The 17,539-nt window shown below is 47.2% G+C and overlaps 1 protein-coding gene across 3 annotated transcripts in view; it reads right to left on the bottom strand.

The window, feature by feature from the left end:
• Positions 1-1,762: 1,762 nt before the first annotated feature.
• The window catches only part of TGFA (transforming growth factor alpha), a 115,624-nt gene continuing 99,847 nt past the window's right edge, over positions 1,763-17,539 (bottom strand). For all 3 annotated transcript variants that reach the window (XM_006049244.4, XM_025260843.3, XM_044925794.2), the window contains 3 exons: positions 9,306-9,455; positions 8,052-8,161; positions 1,763-5,920 (listed from right to left, as the gene is read on the bottom strand). In XM_006049244.4, the coding sequence (XP_006049306.1) occupies positions 5,913-5,920; positions 8,052-8,161; positions 9,306-9,455 (268 nt within the window). In that variant the 3' untranslated portion in view covers positions 1,763-5,912. The remainder of the gene's footprint in view (positions 5,921-8,051; positions 8,162-9,305; positions 9,456-17,539) is intronic.

Genomic DNA, 17,539 nt, shown 5'->3' with positions numbered 1-17,539 from the left:
GGGGCCCCTGTTCCCACAGGTGTTCTCTCCGTTGCTTGCTTTAGATCATCTCCCTTGAAAGGACGGCCCAGCCTCCATGTTTCCCCAGGGCTAACATCTGCTGGGTATTAAGGGATTCTTAAGCAGGGACTAGGGTGGCAAGCCCTGGGAGGATATCTCAGCTCTGGGCATCAACCCTCTCTTATGCTAAAGGCTCCCTGGGGCTTGGTGTATTCCAGAAGTCAGTAGGGATAGGATTAGAATCATGGGGAGAGATTTTAAAAGATGCTCAAGCTCCACCCCAACAGATTCTAGGATTCAATTGATCTGGGGAGAGAGATGCTAGCCTAGTAGAACAGGCATTGCTAGACCCAAAGTTGTGTGACCATGGGCATGTCATTTCCTATTTCTGAGGATAAAAGGCAGAGGTTCCTTAAGGCTCAAGACCTGGGAACCTAGTCCTGAGGAGAGCAAACTGGAAGACGGAATTTCAAGAGATGGGAAAAGAGAATTGGGTAGAATTCCAGGCTGCTGCTGGACAGGGAGCTCCAAGCTAGGGAGGGCAAGGCTAGGCCACACTTCAGCACCCAAAACTGGCCAGGCAGGAGGCAGGGCACAGAGCAACCAGGCAAAGCAGGGGTCTGAAGTGTGGGCCGACAACATCCACAAAGACCAGGCCCCAACTATGCAGAGCATGGATGCGAGTGGGCATCCACACATCACCTAGATAAATGAGGGAAGGTCTGGTTGATTCCAAGTTCAAGGGAGCTTTTTCCTGGGAGAGGTCCTTCCCCACCACCCTAGATAGTCCAGCATACCAGACACCAGAAATGGAAGAGGGAGCCTTGGCAGGAAGGCTTGGAAATTAGGGAGAAGAAAGGGGCCAACTAGAAAATTCAGTGGTTTAGAAAGCGGGCCTGGAGATGTCCCCGAAGACTGATTAAGGTCATGAGGGGGACACCAAGTTCAGGTAGAGGTTTGTCTGTCCCTCCTTCTTCTCAGAGGTGGGTAAAGGCTCTGCTGAGGGACAGATACCAGACAGGACACTCAGAACAAGGAGTTGCCTGGGTGGCTGTCTTTCTGTGAGGCCAATGCTAAGACCTTTGAGGCCTGGACAATGGGCTCCGCAGGCACCTCCTTCACTTCAGAGAGCTGGATTTGCCTTGCGACCTAGCTCTTGCTTCTCACAGCGACGGTTTCACTCTCCCCTGCTTCACCTTGCACACCAGAGGCCCATGAATGGGTTAGAAGGGCAGAGGCTTGTATGGGAATTTAAGTGCAGTGAGGCTTGTAAGAACTGGGTTGACAGTTTTAGAACAAGTCCTTACAGTCAGAAACTGAGCAGAGGGGAGTGGGGGTGGGTGTGAGCAGTGGTGTGGAAGGAGATGGACAGGCCTGTTTTTTTCTTCAACTAGGCTGAGAAGATCCAAATAAATGCAAGCCTTACCTCAAGACTGTACTACCTGATGGCCGTTAACCTTGAACGCTACAGGGTAAATTGTGTTAAGTTTCACTTCCCCTGAATATCCTCTAGAAAACCTTTCCTAAAAACTCTAGGGCCACATGAATTTGCCCTTCCTGGAATCCTATAGCACCATGGTTCTCAAACTCGAGTACGTATCAGACTCATCTGGAAGGTAGAGAGTGCATGTCATCTTGAGAGTTTAATAGGTCTGGGGTGGGTCCTGAAAATGTGCCTTTCTTAGAAGCTCCCAGGTGATGCGATGGTGCTGGTCTGGGGACCACATGTGGAGAATTACAGCTATTAACACACACACTCCTCTACATTACAATTTCAGGCTTTATTTGTATTTTGTCTGGAATGAGTCTGGAATTATTTTCTGCACGTCAATTTATCTCAGGCAGATTTGGATTCCTTGGGGCAGGGATTGTCTGTTTCATCTTCCACACTAGTTAGCGTATTGTTGGACATACAGTAAATGAAATATATATTGAGAAGAACTTCAGAGAATTTGGTTTTTACAAGCATATAGGGATCAACTAAAGTTAATTTTAGGATTCCCACATTTTGCAAAAGAGCATCTATTTTTTTTTTTCGCACCATTCACATTTGCAGAGAAAAATCTTAATGTACTTCAGCCATCTCCCAACCTCATGAAAGAAAAGCTTCAGTCTTGATTTAGGGAAAAAAAAAAAAGAGTTCATTCCTTCATCCTTCCAAACAAGGTACAGTACAACTGACAACAATACACATTACTGAAAAACACAACTGCATTTTATATTGCTCACTACTCTTTAAATAAGTATAATCCAGATATTAAAGAAAAGAACTGCTAATCACATTAATGCATTACAGAAATCAAAATTAACTTACCACACAAAATAAATTAAAACATTAAATATTAACCTTTTCAGTGCAACATATACAGAAGTCAGAGTAACAAGTTCTAAAAAAAAAGCATCGGGTTTGTTATAATAAGATAGTGAAAAGTTGAACACTTCAGTATTATTACACTGGGAAGAGGCGTTGTGTTCAGTACTCTGTGTGTGTTTACCATGAGACCTTTTAGAAAGCCTGATAAAATCAGTGGCTAGAGAACAGGTCTTCTATTGGAACATTAAGAACAAACATATGTGTTCCCCTTGTTTTTGTGATGTCCTCCTTGGTCCTGGGCTTTTGAATCACCTCCCTGCCCCCTCCTCAGCTGAGCAGGTTGGGAGAAATCAAAGCCCAGATCCCACTATGGGATCAGGATCTCCCGAACAGTGTTGGAGCCTCTTTGAACTGTTCCTGTCAAGATGGCCTGGAAGACCAGCCAGCGGTCCACGTGCACTGAAGCAGCCTGGACCCGGTGGAAGAGCAGCCAGAGGTCCATGTGCACTGAAGCAGCCTGGACCCGGGAAACCTGAAGATGCAGACACATGCTCCACCTGCATAGGCCAGGCTCCCCAAAGCTCTGGAGGTGCACCTCCTCCCTCACCAATGCGGGTGGGGGTAATGTCAATTCTACCGTCTCCTTTCATGGGAAAATAGACTCTGGGGACATTCTGCCCCTCTCCTCTGCTGGCACACAAGTCTTGCTTGTTTACCACATGTGTTCAGATGTGTCTTCCCGATCAGGATTGGCTGCTGTATATCCTTCCATCTAGAAGAAGACGTTTCCTGCCAGCATGCTTAAAGAAGTCACAGCCTGTACAGCAGTGGGAAAATCCAGGCTCCACTGAAGCTCTGGAAGCAGGCTCTCCCTTCCCCTGCCCCTTTTAAATGGGGGTTTTGCATTTCTCCTGAGACAGATATTGGAAACAGCTGTGTTCCCCATCCCCTGGTGTGCAGCTGCTCACCAGGTCAGATCTTGGGAACAAGTCCCTAATCATAATGAACTTGGCTTTGTAAAAAGCAAGAAAACACAGGGAACCTACAGAGTTGGATTAGAAGATGATTTTTAACCTGAAAAGGGGGCATTTTTAAATCTAACCAAAGAAGTACCAATGCCACAAATGGCATAGGAATCCAATGCCTAGTGGCCATTCTGATTTCTAGGAGAGAAATCACTAAAGAAGCAAGGTTCTCATAACCTGGACACGGACAAAGGTCCGCCTTGATCCCAGCCTCTGCCTCCAACTCTCCCAGGGTGGCACACGTTTGGGCCTGTGCACTGCATGGTTGTATCAGCACTGGAAGCGGGGGGCACCGGCAGCTGTGACTGGAGCATTCACAGACACTAAGTATGAAGTCCCCACAGGAAATCAAGAAGGTTCTTGGTTCTCACCTCCTCACCCTTCTGCAAAGGCCCTTAGGTGCCTACAGACTGGACACTGATCCTTCCTCAGTAGGTGAAGAAAACCCCACAAGACATTCCCAATATCAGTTCTTGCTCTTTAAAGGCAACCAGACCTCAAACAGTCTCTAAAAGACTGAGGAAAGACTGTTCTAAAGTAAATATGTGATTTCAAGTTAAAAACCAATGATGCCACTCCACTTCCATTAGTCTCTCTATACTGGAATCAGACTTTCAGGAGAGCCCGATGAAAAAAGGGGGCACAAACTGGGGTCCACAAACCAGTGTCAACTGCATCTCTGGGGGTGAAGCCCCAGCCCGCAGATCCGCTGCTATAGGACCTGTGTAAGGAATGCAAACTTAAGCGTATATTCTCTCATGACTAGACCCCAGAAGCTATGTCGCTGCTGGCGAACAGATCCCATTTCTAATCTCGGTGCTTTGGGTGCAGCGTCATTTAATACAAGTGCCAGAATTGCAACACAGGTCATATAATTTTCTCAGCTGTGAGGAACACAGAGAAAATGCATTGAAATAGACATGCTGGGCAGAAGAATTCCAGCAGGACAAAATGACCTAGTAGGAATTTCAAGCTCACTTGACATATTTTAAAAGTCCCTTTCATGAAGTGAGGAGCTAGAGGCACTGAAGGGTTAATAGGTAGAGATCTCCCATTTTTCAAATATTGGTGAATAAGAGTTCCCTCACATAAGGAGTATACAAATTATTTCATTGTTTCCCTGTTTGCAAATTTTAATAACAATTCCTAGGGATGAGCTCCACCATGAAGTTGGAGTGAACCGGGGTTTCCCACAAGCAAGCCCATTGGGTTGGAGAGTACCCAGGAGAACAACTTCTTCTCTGAGGGAAAAGCAAGACCCACGTGATGGAGGCAGCTTATTAAGAGTTTTTGTTTTAAAACAAAAAAACAAAAATCTAGCATCCTGAATGGAAAAGAAAAATACAATCACTGGAATATTTCTCCTAGTGCTTAAAAATAAATAGGAAAGTTCAATTTGTCCTTTTCAAAATAAAGCAACAAATCAACCAAGTAGCAACATGGAAAATAAGTGACTGGTCCCCTTTCATGGGTGCAACCCCAAATGCCTGTTGCTCTCTGCTAAAGCTCTATGTCTAAAGAGATTCTCGGATGGCCCACCAGAAGGTTAATAGGTTTAATAAGAGCAGTGTGGTCACTGTCGTGTTTCCTCCTTGTAGATACACACACAGACTCTCTTCCTCTTCCTCAATAAGGTGCCAGGTCTCCACTGTAAGCTCTGCTAACTTTTCAGCAGGAATGTATTGTAGGGCATTTACCAGTTTTATGTATTAAATGGCATGATCTCTGAACCGCAATCTTTGCTCCCATCAGTAACTCCTCCTCTTCTTCCATCTCCACCCATCCTGGTGCTTCCCCCACCACCGCCCCAAGTTTTAGCTGTCCCAAAGAGGCCAGGCATTTCTAATCAGTCTAGTTTTTTGGCCAGCAATACCTGGATCATTGATGTAGATGTCTGAAAGGCTTTTACGCTTTTTACACTGACTTAAGAGATTAAAATAAAATCATCATCCATCTAATAAATAAGAAATTATCTCTGAGGATGGTGACAGCTCAGGAAGGTCTTCAACGTCATGTGTCCATGGAAGACACTGGGCTGGTTGAGGGTTTCATGACAGAGGACTGGCATGGCTCCTCCTCCACTGGCGTCTTCATGTAGCAAAAAGCAGTGATGCTTTTTTTCACCATTTTCCCCAAGAAGCAGATAAGAAAAAAAACTGTAACAATTATAGGAACTCCAGCGTTGGGCACGATGGAGACTATTGTAGGGAGACAGGTCTGGTATCCGTAACTGGCAGAACACACCTACACACACCTGGATGCAGATGACGAAGCACATAGGTCATTAGGTACATAGGAGGTCCACCCCGTGCCATTCATTTCTGACCAGTCTTTAAACTGTGGTCCACTGATTTCTTCTCCAGGTCACATTGGATAACTCCAAGCAGACAGAGTTCTGGACAGAATTTTGAAGGAAGGCCCACGTAAGACAAAAAGCCTGCACAGGCGATGGCAGGCAGAGAAGGAAAGGCCTGCTGGCCCAAGCCTGGCAGCCCTTGCTGTGCCGAACTTAAGAAGTCCTTTTTCCCTCTGGCTGCTCCAGGCCACTTGGCAGAACTCCTCCTCTGGGCTCTTCAGACCACTGGAAGGAAGGAAAAACAGGTTAAGCTCTGCAGGCCACACTCCAGCCAGGCTGGGAAAACTGGCATGGGACAGAAACTTGCGGATGCACCAGCCCAAGTCACTGGGTTCTCTTGGGCAGTCAAGTCCACATTCTGCTGGTTTGACCACAGGGGCAGTAGCTCCTGAATCTGTGCTTTTAGCACCAAAGGAAAGAAGGAAACAGGGGCACACACTGTTGAAGGCCTTCATTCAACTGGAGGTGATTCAGCCCATCTGCAGCCAGTTCCCTCATCAGCAGCGGCTTAGTCCAGCTCATGAGCTAGTCAAGGGCTCTGGCAGCAGAATGGCTTCCTCTAAGGCCATGGAAGAATAGACCCCCTTATTTCTCAATGGGTGGGCCCTGAGGGTCATCCCACTCCAGTACTTTTGCCTAGAAAATCCCATGGATGGAGGAGCCTGGTAAGCTGAAGTCCATGGGGCTGCTAAGAGTCAGACATGACTGAGCGACTTCAGTTTCACTTATCACTTTCATGCATTGGAGAAGGAAATGGCAACCCACTCCAGTGTTCTTGCCTGGAGAATCCCAGGGACGGGAAGCCTGGTGGGCTGCCGTCTATGGGTCGCATGGAGTCGGACACGACTGAAGCGACTTAGCAGCAGCAGCAGCAGGGTCCTGAGGGTATCCTCTGTGCCTGTCATGGGGAAGCAGGGTGCACCCAGTCCCCAGCAGCTCCTGAGTCCAGTCCAGCCTGGACATCTTCCTGCACTGGTCTCTCCCAGGTTCCCTGGAGGTGGAGCGTACCCATCATCTTAAGAAGAGGGGCTTTAGCCTTGGCCGTCTCTGCAAGGTCAGACCCATTGCTGGGTTCAAAGCCAACATTCTCTCAAAATGTAGGTAGAGAAGAAGTGATATTAACGAGAAATTTACTCCACCCTAAATGACTCTGCCAAGGTGCACACTGAGGGTACAAAAATACTATCAATTTTCTTAAAAAGCCATACACAATTTTTTTCTATTGGTGTTAAAAGACCAAACAAAAATGTTTATCTTCATTAGCTCAATGCATGGTCCCCCGAGGTAGTGGAGGAAACGGGAGCGGGGACTTCAAAGGCCCTGGGTCTCATCCTAGCTCCCCCAGGGACTCAGACCTTCCACACAGGTCTTTGGCAGACTCAGTTTACCCACACCCTCTTCAAGACTACTGCGAGGATCAATGAATTAGCACATTCCTAAACCAAACGAACCACTCATGCACAATTACTATGGCTCTTGAAATGAAGATCAAGTAACAGCGGCCCCTTGCCTTCAGTTCCCTCCAGGTCAGACCACCAGGAGGCCTAAGGAGCGCAGTAGGCACTTCCTCCCTGCCCTCTCCACACAACCTTGAGCTGACTGTTTAGTAGACAAGCCACCCTCAGGTGGATGAGGCTGGGGTGATTGTCTCTTAACGAACCACTTCCTAAAAAGGAACGCTAAGTTTATGACAGTCTTTTTGGTCAAACAAGCATTCCAGAAACTCATTCATGTGTGACTTTTCAGAGCCTGTCTGCATTAATTTGCTATTTGACTCCAGGAGCCCGGAGCTAGGGATGCTCGGAGAAGGCTCTGGAGATGTGAGTCTGGCATCCTAGCCAGATGTCCAATCTTTTTCACGGATGTTGGAGAAAATATTCATGGAACAATGGTAAGCTGAATGAAGATCACAAGATTCTAAGAGTTCAGAGTCCTTCAAGACTTTCTAGAAGCCGCATCTCTCATTTCACTGCTGGGAAAGGGAAGATGATTTCTCAAGAGAAAGAGAAAGAACGTCTGTTGTGTGTCTCCAGTCTGTGATACACCAGGTTCTTCATCTCAGTACTTATTTAATTTGTACAACATCTTTTTAATGAGAAAACCAAGGCTCAGAGATGTTAAGTTACTTGTTAAAGGTCACACGGTCACAGATAAGGATAACAGAGCCACCTTCTGAGGAAAAGACACATTGGAATAAACTGAATCTGACTTGGTAGGATAAATGTCCTTTTCTTTTTCTCCCTTCTTTCTGCTTCACCCTCCAAGAACTTCTGCCCTGACTTGAAACAGGCAGTCCTTTTCTCTACCCAACAGTGTCTCCCGAGGGAAAAGTCCTCCCTCGAGGCAGCCTCCTTACCTGTTTCTGAGTGGCAGCAAGCAGTCCTTCCCTTCAGGAGGGCGCTGGACTTCTCATGCCGGCAGATGAGCGCCCGGCACCACTCACAGTGTTTTCGGACCTCGCAGCAGCTGCAAAGGTGCAGAGAACATGGGCTGGGTAGGAGCCTGGCAGGAGCGCCCAGCTGGGGCAGTGGCTGCCAGAGGGGCCTGCCGGGCAGCTCCGGGCTCTACCTATCCTTCCCCTGGAGCTTCCAGAGGGACAATCACAGCACAGGGCTGAGGGCTTTGCAAGGAGGTGGCCTTTGGGGCCACTTGCGGAAGGATCTGTTGGCCACCCCAAAAGACCAGCTATATGTGGCCGCTCCTCTCTGGGTTGGCCAAATAGGCTCCAGTTGACAGAGGGGACCAGTCACTCCGCACCCCCAATCCCCAGCCTGGTGGCCCAGCTGTTTGCTCCATAAAGCAGCAGTTGGGTCACTTAGAACCACTGTCAGGACTGGGCCAAAACAGCCACTTCAGGCTGGCAGGGCTGTGTGGGCTCAGGACGGGGTCATCCATCAGGAGCAGCCAGCAAGCAGTAAAGCAGGGACTGTAGGTAGACTGTATGGACCCACGGAAGGAATGAAAGAATAAGCCAAGCAACTCCATGGCTTCAGATCTTTTTCTGAAGACTAACACTCTCTGGTCATGGCAAATTCATCCTCTCAGAGCACCTGCTACCCATATTTCCAGGGAATATTGGGCCAGTATTCTGGCCCAATACTGGAAATACAACCCTCAGGTCTGTCCTTTTGCAGAGCAATCCAATTGGGAGATATAGGCAAGCAAATGAGGCTAAGAACACCCGGAAAGGGGCTCAGGAAGGCTTCCTAGAAGATGCCAGGCAGTGACTGAGGTCTGGAGGATGAGCAGAGGGAGTAACAGCAACAGTGGCTTTAGGATTTGCAGAGAGGAAGTGTGGCTGTTAACTGCACACAGGAGGCTTGGAGCCTTTTCCAGTTCCCTCTGGAACCCCTGCACACCCCCATCACAATGGTGAAGGCTCCAAGCCTTTGGCTCTGCTTCCAGTCAAGGCCCACTTGCTGGAGATCTCCTGGGCTGTGTGCCCTTCATACCGCTCAGCTTTCACCAAAATCCCTCTTTGCTTTGCTAACACCAATCAGACATCACAGCGGTAAACTGCCAAGGTGGCCCTACTATCTGGGAGCGCTGCAGATGGCCCTGGGAAGGCAGGCAGGTGGGGGACCCAGCCTCAGGGGCAGTGAAGACTTACTGTATCAGCACACATGTGATGATGAGGACAGCCAGGGCCACGATGGAGACCACCACCAAGGCGGTGATGGCCTGCTTCTTCTGGCTGGCAGCCACCACGGCCAGGAGGTCTGCGTGTTCACAGCGTGCACCGACGTACCCAGAGTGGCAGCTGAGGAAGACAGGGACATCAGCACGCTCTCTGGGCAGAGGTCTCATTTGCCCTACTCCCCAGGAGGACGGGACTGGAGAGAGCCAAGCCCTACAAAAAAGCCCAAAGGGGCTCCTCCAGCCCTGGCTATTGGAGGCAAAGGTGTCAGTAAAATCGCTCCGACTCCCCTGCATAGGCTTCTCTTGCTTGGAGAACGAGGTAACTCATCACTTATCATCTGCGGAGGCAAGGTGCTGCTGAAGCACTCTGTTATCATGGTTACTATGCCAGATCCTGGGGGAGTGAGGAAGGCAGAAAATGTGTCTAGGACGTGAAGCTCATTTTGGCAGTTCATAAAAAACCAGGTTATTTTTAAACTAAATGTGTGTATTCAGAATTCCCAGTGATGAGAGAAAGAAAACACGCTAAACCAGGAGGAGACAAAGACTGTGGCTTGATTTTTATCTTCTTTGTCAGGGTTAATTAGTCCTGCAAGCGTTTACCAGGCGATCCAGCGCACAGGGGCACGTACTGGAGTAGAACCAGCAGCACTGTCTCGTAATTGTAGGACCTGAAAAGCCCCAGGGGTCTTACATTTGTGATTCCCTTAAGCCTGGGCTTCCAGACCCCAGATGCCAGGAGTCACAGGATAAATACAGGGTATTTCCTGGAGGATCGCTTTTGCTCAATGTTAACAAAATCTTAATCATTTTAATGTTAAAAGAACAGGTACTGTATGGGTTTAAGATTAAGGCAAACAGGAGATGTTGCAAAAATGGCTGCTTAAGGCCACAGCCTGGGATACTGGAGCATACAGCTTCGGTCTCTAAGGCTGCTTAATGGAAAAGTTTCCCACTGGCGCTCTTTATTCCAAAGCTCAATTATTATGTACCTCATTTAAAGGAATTTTTAGTTTGAATTCAGGTACTTGCTTTAAAGATTAAAGATTAATTGACATTTGACCCATGTTTTCTCATTTAGTCTTTGCACAGAAAAGTCAAGTCATTTGCTTGTGACCACCATGCCAGGGAGGCTCAGGAATCTGCCTGCAATGTGGGAGATTCTGGTTCAATCCCTGGGTCAAAGAGATCTCCTGGAGAAGGGAATGGCCACTCACTCCAGTATTCTTGCCTGGAGAATTCCTTGGACAGAGGAACCTAGTGGGCTACATAGGGTTGCAAAGAGCCAGACTCTGCCAAGGAAGAGAGAGAAACATATTCCCAGATCTGTGGACCCCAGGGTCTGGGTTCCGACTCACTCAGCAGCTGCTGCCCCTGTATACTATCCGGGATTGGGATAAAAACACTGCAGATTAAGCTCTTGATCTTGAAACAGTAAAGGAGACTTGAGGTTCTAGAGCCAACAATGCAGGGTTCTCCGCAGACCTAAGGAGGGAGCAGGCTCTGGGGAGGAGGAAGATGAGGGAGCTCTGGCAAGCAGACTTTGCTTGAAAAAGGATCTGGACCACGGAAGTGTGAATAACAGCACAGACTCTCACAGGCTCAGGTTAGGAGGGAGATGACTGGGGGGTGGGGGTTATGAAACAGGGGCAAGTTTTTTTTTTTTTTTTTGGTTGGTTTTAATAACAGGATCACGTGAAGGCCAAAGTCAGGAAACAGCTCACCCTGTGGGCAGGGGAGAAAACAAAGGCACTGGTCCCTTCCCACCGGGAGAAAGCTAAAGTGTGGACTGAACGTGAGACTGAGAGGCGATAAACAGCAGGCACAGGTAATGCACAAATGAAGCTGTGAGTGCCTACAGAGAATCTTGCAAAGGGTGCCCCCTCCAGCCGTTCTGAGTTTTCACTCTGCACCCTGATGGCTCTCACCTGGGTTGTGGGCTTCCTCCTCCTTTCATTTAGCATCCAACACCCCATATCTGCAGGACCCTAATCTACCCCCTCTACTTTATCTTCTGTCACTTAGATTTCAGCCAACCCATCAGTCCCCCACCCCCCAGTGTCAACTAAATTAGTGCCAGTACATAGACACTGAGGACACACACCTGTTTGTGAATGAATGAGTGAATGAATGATTACCTTCCCCTTGTCCATCTCAGCTCCTGCTACCTTCTCTGCCTGCAACATTATTCCTCACTTCCTTCCTCAAACTCCATCTCAAAGACCACATTCTCCAAGAAGATATAATTTGAAGACTCATTCATTCATCCATCCATCCATTTTCCAAAGCTCTTTCCATGGATCTCTATAGCCTGTCATTCCCTAAAGGCCCTCAGGACTATGCCCACCTCTGTGACTGCCCTTCCTGCCAGCTTCACTGGAAGCCAGCATCTAGGCTCCTACAGGCAAGACCGAGCTCTACAAAATTTCTGGTGAACCACTGAACAGAAGAGGGTTGGGGAGCCTGGGCTTTGTTAGATGTCTAACCAGGAATTGTGGCCAAGTCAATGAGACTTCTCTGTAGTTGGGTGTTGGTGTTGCTTCCTCCTAGGGAGGAGAGTGTGATGACAATTTGCACAGCCATTATAAAGATCCAGGCCATAGGAGAGGCAATTTCACCCAGCTTAAACTCCTCTAATCCACAGGCTCTGGGAAAGGAGGATTCAAACATCTCCTCAACTGCCTCAACTGCTTAGTTCTGGAAACCCTGCTGCTGCTGCTGCTGCTAAGTCGCTTCAGTCGTGTCCGACTCTGTGCAACCCCATAGACGGCTGCCCACCAGGCTTCCCCGTCCCTGGGATTCGCCAGGCAAGAACACTGGAGTGGGTTGCCATTTCTTTCTCCAATGCATGAAAGTGAAAAGTGAAAGTGAAGTCACTCAGTCGTGTCTGACTCCTAGCGACCCCATGGACTGCAGCCCACCAGGCTCCTCCGTCCATGGGATTTTCCAGGCAAGAGTACTGGAGTTGGTTGCCACTGCCTTCTCCGCTGGAAACCCTATGAATTAACAAATCAATGCTGGGGACTCCAAGAAATCCTATTTAAATAAAAGAGTGGGAGCCTAGTGCTAATTACAACATTAGCTTATTGAAGGCTACGCTAAACTCCTACATGAATCATCTCTGTTAATCCCAACAATAACAACTGCATGTGAGGTCTGGGCTGCTATTTGCCTTGTTTTACAGATGGGGAAAGAGGGTGGGGAGTGGATTCTAGAGTTTAAAAACTAAGGATCTTAACTGTGAAGGAGACCTTTCTGGTGTAATGCAAATTGATTTGGAAGATACTCTGGGATATTGATTCAATGGCAAACTCACAAACCACATAGCAAAAGGGAAGATGGGCTGCTGACTGCCCTGTAAAGAGGTCTTTCTGCTGTGGGTATAGCAAATTGCAAAGATGCCCCCAAACAATGCCATCTTAACTCATCAGGAAAGACAGCCCCCAGACTGAGTCACACTTTGCTGACTTTCTTGTTCTTCCTAACATGTGAGTGCTGGGCCCTTCACAACCAGCCTTGCCTCAGAACTGCTCCAGTGGAGGTCCGAGCCCATTAGGAATGTCTTCATGCCAAAAAGAATGCCTCTTTGTCCCCTTAGGGTCACAGCTGCAAACACTCAAACCCCAGTCTCATTGAAATAGGGTGCTCAGCGTGTTTCTGAATGAAACCTTCCCTGGTAAGGCACAAGAGTTACATGAGTTGTTGCCAAACATTGGGTTGGCGAAAAAGTTCATTTGGATTTTTCTGTAAGACCTTTTGGCCAACCCAGTACATGAGACTCTAGGTCATGGCCTAGGTGAGCTCTTAGAGTAGCGAGTCTTAGCACCAAGCAGCCCAACTGCACTGGGAAGCAGAATAGCCTGTGGCCTAGATACTCGAGCTCTTCCCAGGACCTCCCAGATCAAAGCCTCTCTGAAAACGGGGCCTGGGTGTCTTAAAGAAAAGGCTGAAGGTATTCTGACGAAGCCAAAGTTGAAAGCCATCATGAAGGCTGACCAGTGAAATCAACTCTAGCTGCACACTGGAATGGCCTGGGGAGCTTGGGAAAAAAAAAAATTCTTGATGTCCAGGCCACACCCCCAGACCAACTAAGTCAGAGTCCCTGGGAGTAAGGACTGGCATCAGTATTTTTAAAGCTCCCAGATGATTCCAACGGGCAGCCCAGGTTAGACTTTCTAAGGCAATTTAGACTTGCTGGTTTGGGGATGGACAGAGGTCCTTTTTTTCCCCCACCACTCATCTGGAATATAGGCAGGCTTCTCAGTTGCTCTTTACTGGGGGAGTGGGGGCAAGAAAAGGTTTGGTGACAAACATTTTTAAAAAATTTCCTAAGCTTCTACTAATATTAGACTTAATTATGCCAATTATTGTAGCATAAATCACACAATGAGGGGAAGCATCACCTCACCTGGTCACAAATGACTCACGCTTGACTCAGCTGCTGTCTCGACCTCAGGTAGGCACCAGACCCCACCTGGCTGCACATCAGAATCACCTGGGAAGCTTTGGAAAATGCCAAGGCCATGGCCACACCCTTGGAGATGCCCCTGACCAATTGGTCTGGGCACCCAAGTGACTCTAATGTGTGGCCAGGCCTGAGAACCACTGAGGCAGAACGGTCATTTAAGCTATAGACTGGAGAGCAACACTCCAAAGTCTGCCCCTTTCCCCTCTCTCCCCTCTTCCTCTCTCTCTGGGCATTTCCCCAGGGTGGGAGCTGTACAATGGGTCTTCTCATTCAGGTGCAGGAGAAACCCGAGATGCGGCACCTCTGTTTAAGAAAGGAATCTGAATAAAATAGGAATTATTCTGTCACCACGGGGAATGGCAAATGTGTAAGCCTGAACATTTTTTTTATACCATTTGACCATTCAATTTCATCTGTTGAGAGTGGGTATTGTCAAACACAAGGAATGCTGAGTTTGTCTTCATAATTTTGAAAATGAGCCTCTGGAATCATATACAGGCTGTTTTCCCAAAATAAGAACCGAAAAGAAAGTAATACCCCAAAATAGACAGGGCAAAGTGCAGCACAGGAGGGGCAAGGATCCTGTCTGAGCTGAGAAGCCATGGTGGCTGAAGATGAGGGGCAATGTGCTCCAACCAGGGGGTCCCTGGGACCTTCACTGCTGTGTGCTGATTCAGTCTGGAGGTGGCTTTGGTGCTTTCTTAGGAGCAAACGACAATAATTAAATGATGAACAATATACCTCTCTTTCTCCTCTGCTCAGGGCTTTCAGACCTTCTGCTAAGTCGTTTCAGTTGTGTCCGACTCTATGCGACCCCATAGACGGCAGCCCACCAGGCTCCGCCATCCCTGGGATTCTCCAGGCAAGAACACTGGAGTGGGTTGCCATTTCCTTCTCCAATGCATGAAAGTGAAAAGTGAAAGTGAAGTCGCTCAGTCGTGTCCAACTCTTAGCGACCCCATGGACTGCAGCCTACCAGGCTCCTCCGTCCATGGGATTTTCCAGGCAGGAGTACTGGAGTGGGGTGCCATTTCTAGCCCTGTCCAGTTGCCCAGTTTTCCCCCCTAAGTCCCCTTTGCACCTGGTTCACAGTGCCTTTTAAAATTTTAAAGAAAAGGTGATAATGCATGTAAGCTGTGCTCTTACAATTTTTTTTCTTCTTAAGGAAAATATCCTCTAATTAGAAAAATAATGGTTCTAAGCAAATTGGAAGGTACATAAATTATAAGAGAGTGGAGAGAAAAAGAAAGTCCACATTACTGCACATCCGACCACCTCAAAGTCTAACAAGTAAGTACTTTTTCTATATAGTTTTCTTAACATAGTTAAGACTTTTTAAAATATTTTGTATCAATTTTTCATTTGACATCTCTTCACCATTTTACTATGTCATTAGAAACATGCAGGAGTTGTTTGAAATGGTTGTAAAGTAATTTATACAGAGTTTGCTTCACTGAACCCTTACCATTTAGACTGCATCCAATTTTGATTTCATAAATAATGCCAATGGCTTATCTTTGTGTACACACTTTGCTTGCGTTTGAGATTACTTCCTCAGGATAGGATCCCATAAATGGGCACAGCATGGTATATAGACTTGGAGCCAAATTGTCATGGTTTTGAATCCCATTCCCCACTTAATGCCTGTGTGACCTTGAGCAAGTTACTTAACCTCTCTGTGCCACTGATTCTGTGTCAGTAAAACACAGAGTAACAAAACTTACCTCATAGAGTTACGAGCATTAAATGAGTTAACATCTTGTAAAGTGCCTGACACAAAGGAAGGGCTGCATGAGTGCTAAAAATGTAAATAAAATAATGAGAGCATTTTAAAGGCTCTTGAGAGACACTGTCTTCATAAACAATGATGTACTCTCTGGCTGGAGGCTAGTGTTCTGAATTTCAGTCAAGGCTTTTGGCATGGACCCTAAGATAAAGTCTTTAATATGGGGGCCAAGGACAAAGTTGACCAACAGTTAAGCACTAAGGTTTTAGAAAAATATTTATACCAACTTGCCTTAACCATGGAGAAAATCCACAGGGTTGTGGTAGGAGTCGGGACACTGAGCCGCAGGACACTTGTATTGCGTTTACCCATTCTTGGCCTTGGGGTTTCCCTGGTAGCTCAGCTGGTAAAGAATCCTCTTGCAATGCAGGAGACCCTGGTTTGATTATTGGGTTGGGAAGATCCCCTGGAGAAGGGATAGGCTACCCACTCCAGTATTCATGGGCTTCCCTGGTGTCTCAGACGGTAAAGAATCCACCTGCAATGTAGGAGACCTGGGTTCCATCCCTGGGTTGGGAAGATCCCCTGGAGGAGGGCATGGCAAACCACTCCAGTGTTCTTGCCTGGAGAATCCCCATGGACAGAGATCCCCATGGACAGAGGCGGGCTACAGTCCAAGGGGTCGCAAACAGTTGGACACGACTGAGTGACTAAGCATACATTCTTGGCCTCAAGAACAAGATTTGCCATGGCCTATAGCCTCTCTGCTTGGGGCACTTGGGGAGGAGTGTCCTGGAGGGTAGGGGCTTCCTCATGGCACACGGTCTACTCGACTTTCACTGTCCCTTCAGCAGGACCTGAATCCTTCAGCTGTGGTCATGGTTAACAGTGTACTGATCACAATGGTGATGGTGCTGATGAAGGCTGCTCTTATACTCTGCTGGGAACTGGGCTTGAATGTTCTCCGATGCTCTAACAGCACCTTCTGTAGTAATTCAACAGATGAATGGATGAAGACGTGGCACATATATACAACAGAACACTACTCAGCCATAACAAAGAAGTAAATAAGTCATTTGCAGGAACATGGATGCAACTAAAGGTTATCATACTAAGTGAAGTAAGTCAGAAGGAGAAAAGGCAAATACCATACGATATCCCTTATATGTTGAATCTAAAATACGGCACAAATGAATTTATCTACAAAACAGTAACCGACTCAGAGACAGAACAGACTTGTCTGTTGCCAAGGATCAGCAGGTGGGAGAGGGATGGACTGGGAGTTTGGGGTTAGTAGAGGCAAACTATTACACAAAGAATAGACAGACAAGTCCTACTGCATAGCACAGGGAGCTCTATCCAATATCCTGGGATAAACCATAATGGAAAAGAATATAAAAAGAATACAAACATGTATATAACTGCTACTCTGCTGTATAGCAGAAATTAACACAATACTATAAGTCAACTCTACTTCAATAAACAATAAATTTAAAAATAACTTTCTGTGATGATGCAAATAGTGTCTGTATGTGTGGCATCTAATATAGTAGCCACTCGCTGCCCAGAGGTACTAAGTTCCTGAAATGTGGCTAGCAAGACTGAAAAATGAAATTTTAATTAAATAAGTTAAATAGCCTCACATGGCTAGTGGCTCCTATCTTGGACAGCAAAAACTCTACATGCGTTATGGTCACTGGGGCCTCCTTAGAATCCTGAGAAATACTCATCTCCCCATCTTATACGCAAAGAAACTGAGGCTTAATGGTGCTAAGTCACTTGGGTCTGTCTGACCTTGAAATTTATGCCTTTAACTGCTGTGTGAGCCTGCCTGGTGCGTGACCCTCAGTATCTGCTTCCGGTGAGGGTAGAGAGAAGGCGTGCACTTCCTCAAGATCTGTGGTTGGGTGATGTCCTAACTTCTCCCCCGAACCCCACCACCTGCTGGTTGTTGAGGTGATAGATCTACATGAAGTGGCTTAAGCACCAGGAGGAAAACTGCCCCCAATCC

The sequence above is a fragment of the Bubalus bubalis genome, chromosome 12 (assembly GCF_019923935.1).
Source record: "Bubalus bubalis isolate 160015118507 breed Murrah chromosome 12, NDDB_SH_1, whole genome shotgun sequence".
Lineage (NCBI taxonomy): Eukaryota > Metazoa > Chordata > Mammalia > Artiodactyla > Bovidae > Bubalus > Bubalus bubalis.
This window is presented reverse-complemented; position numbering and strand designations above follow the sequence as displayed.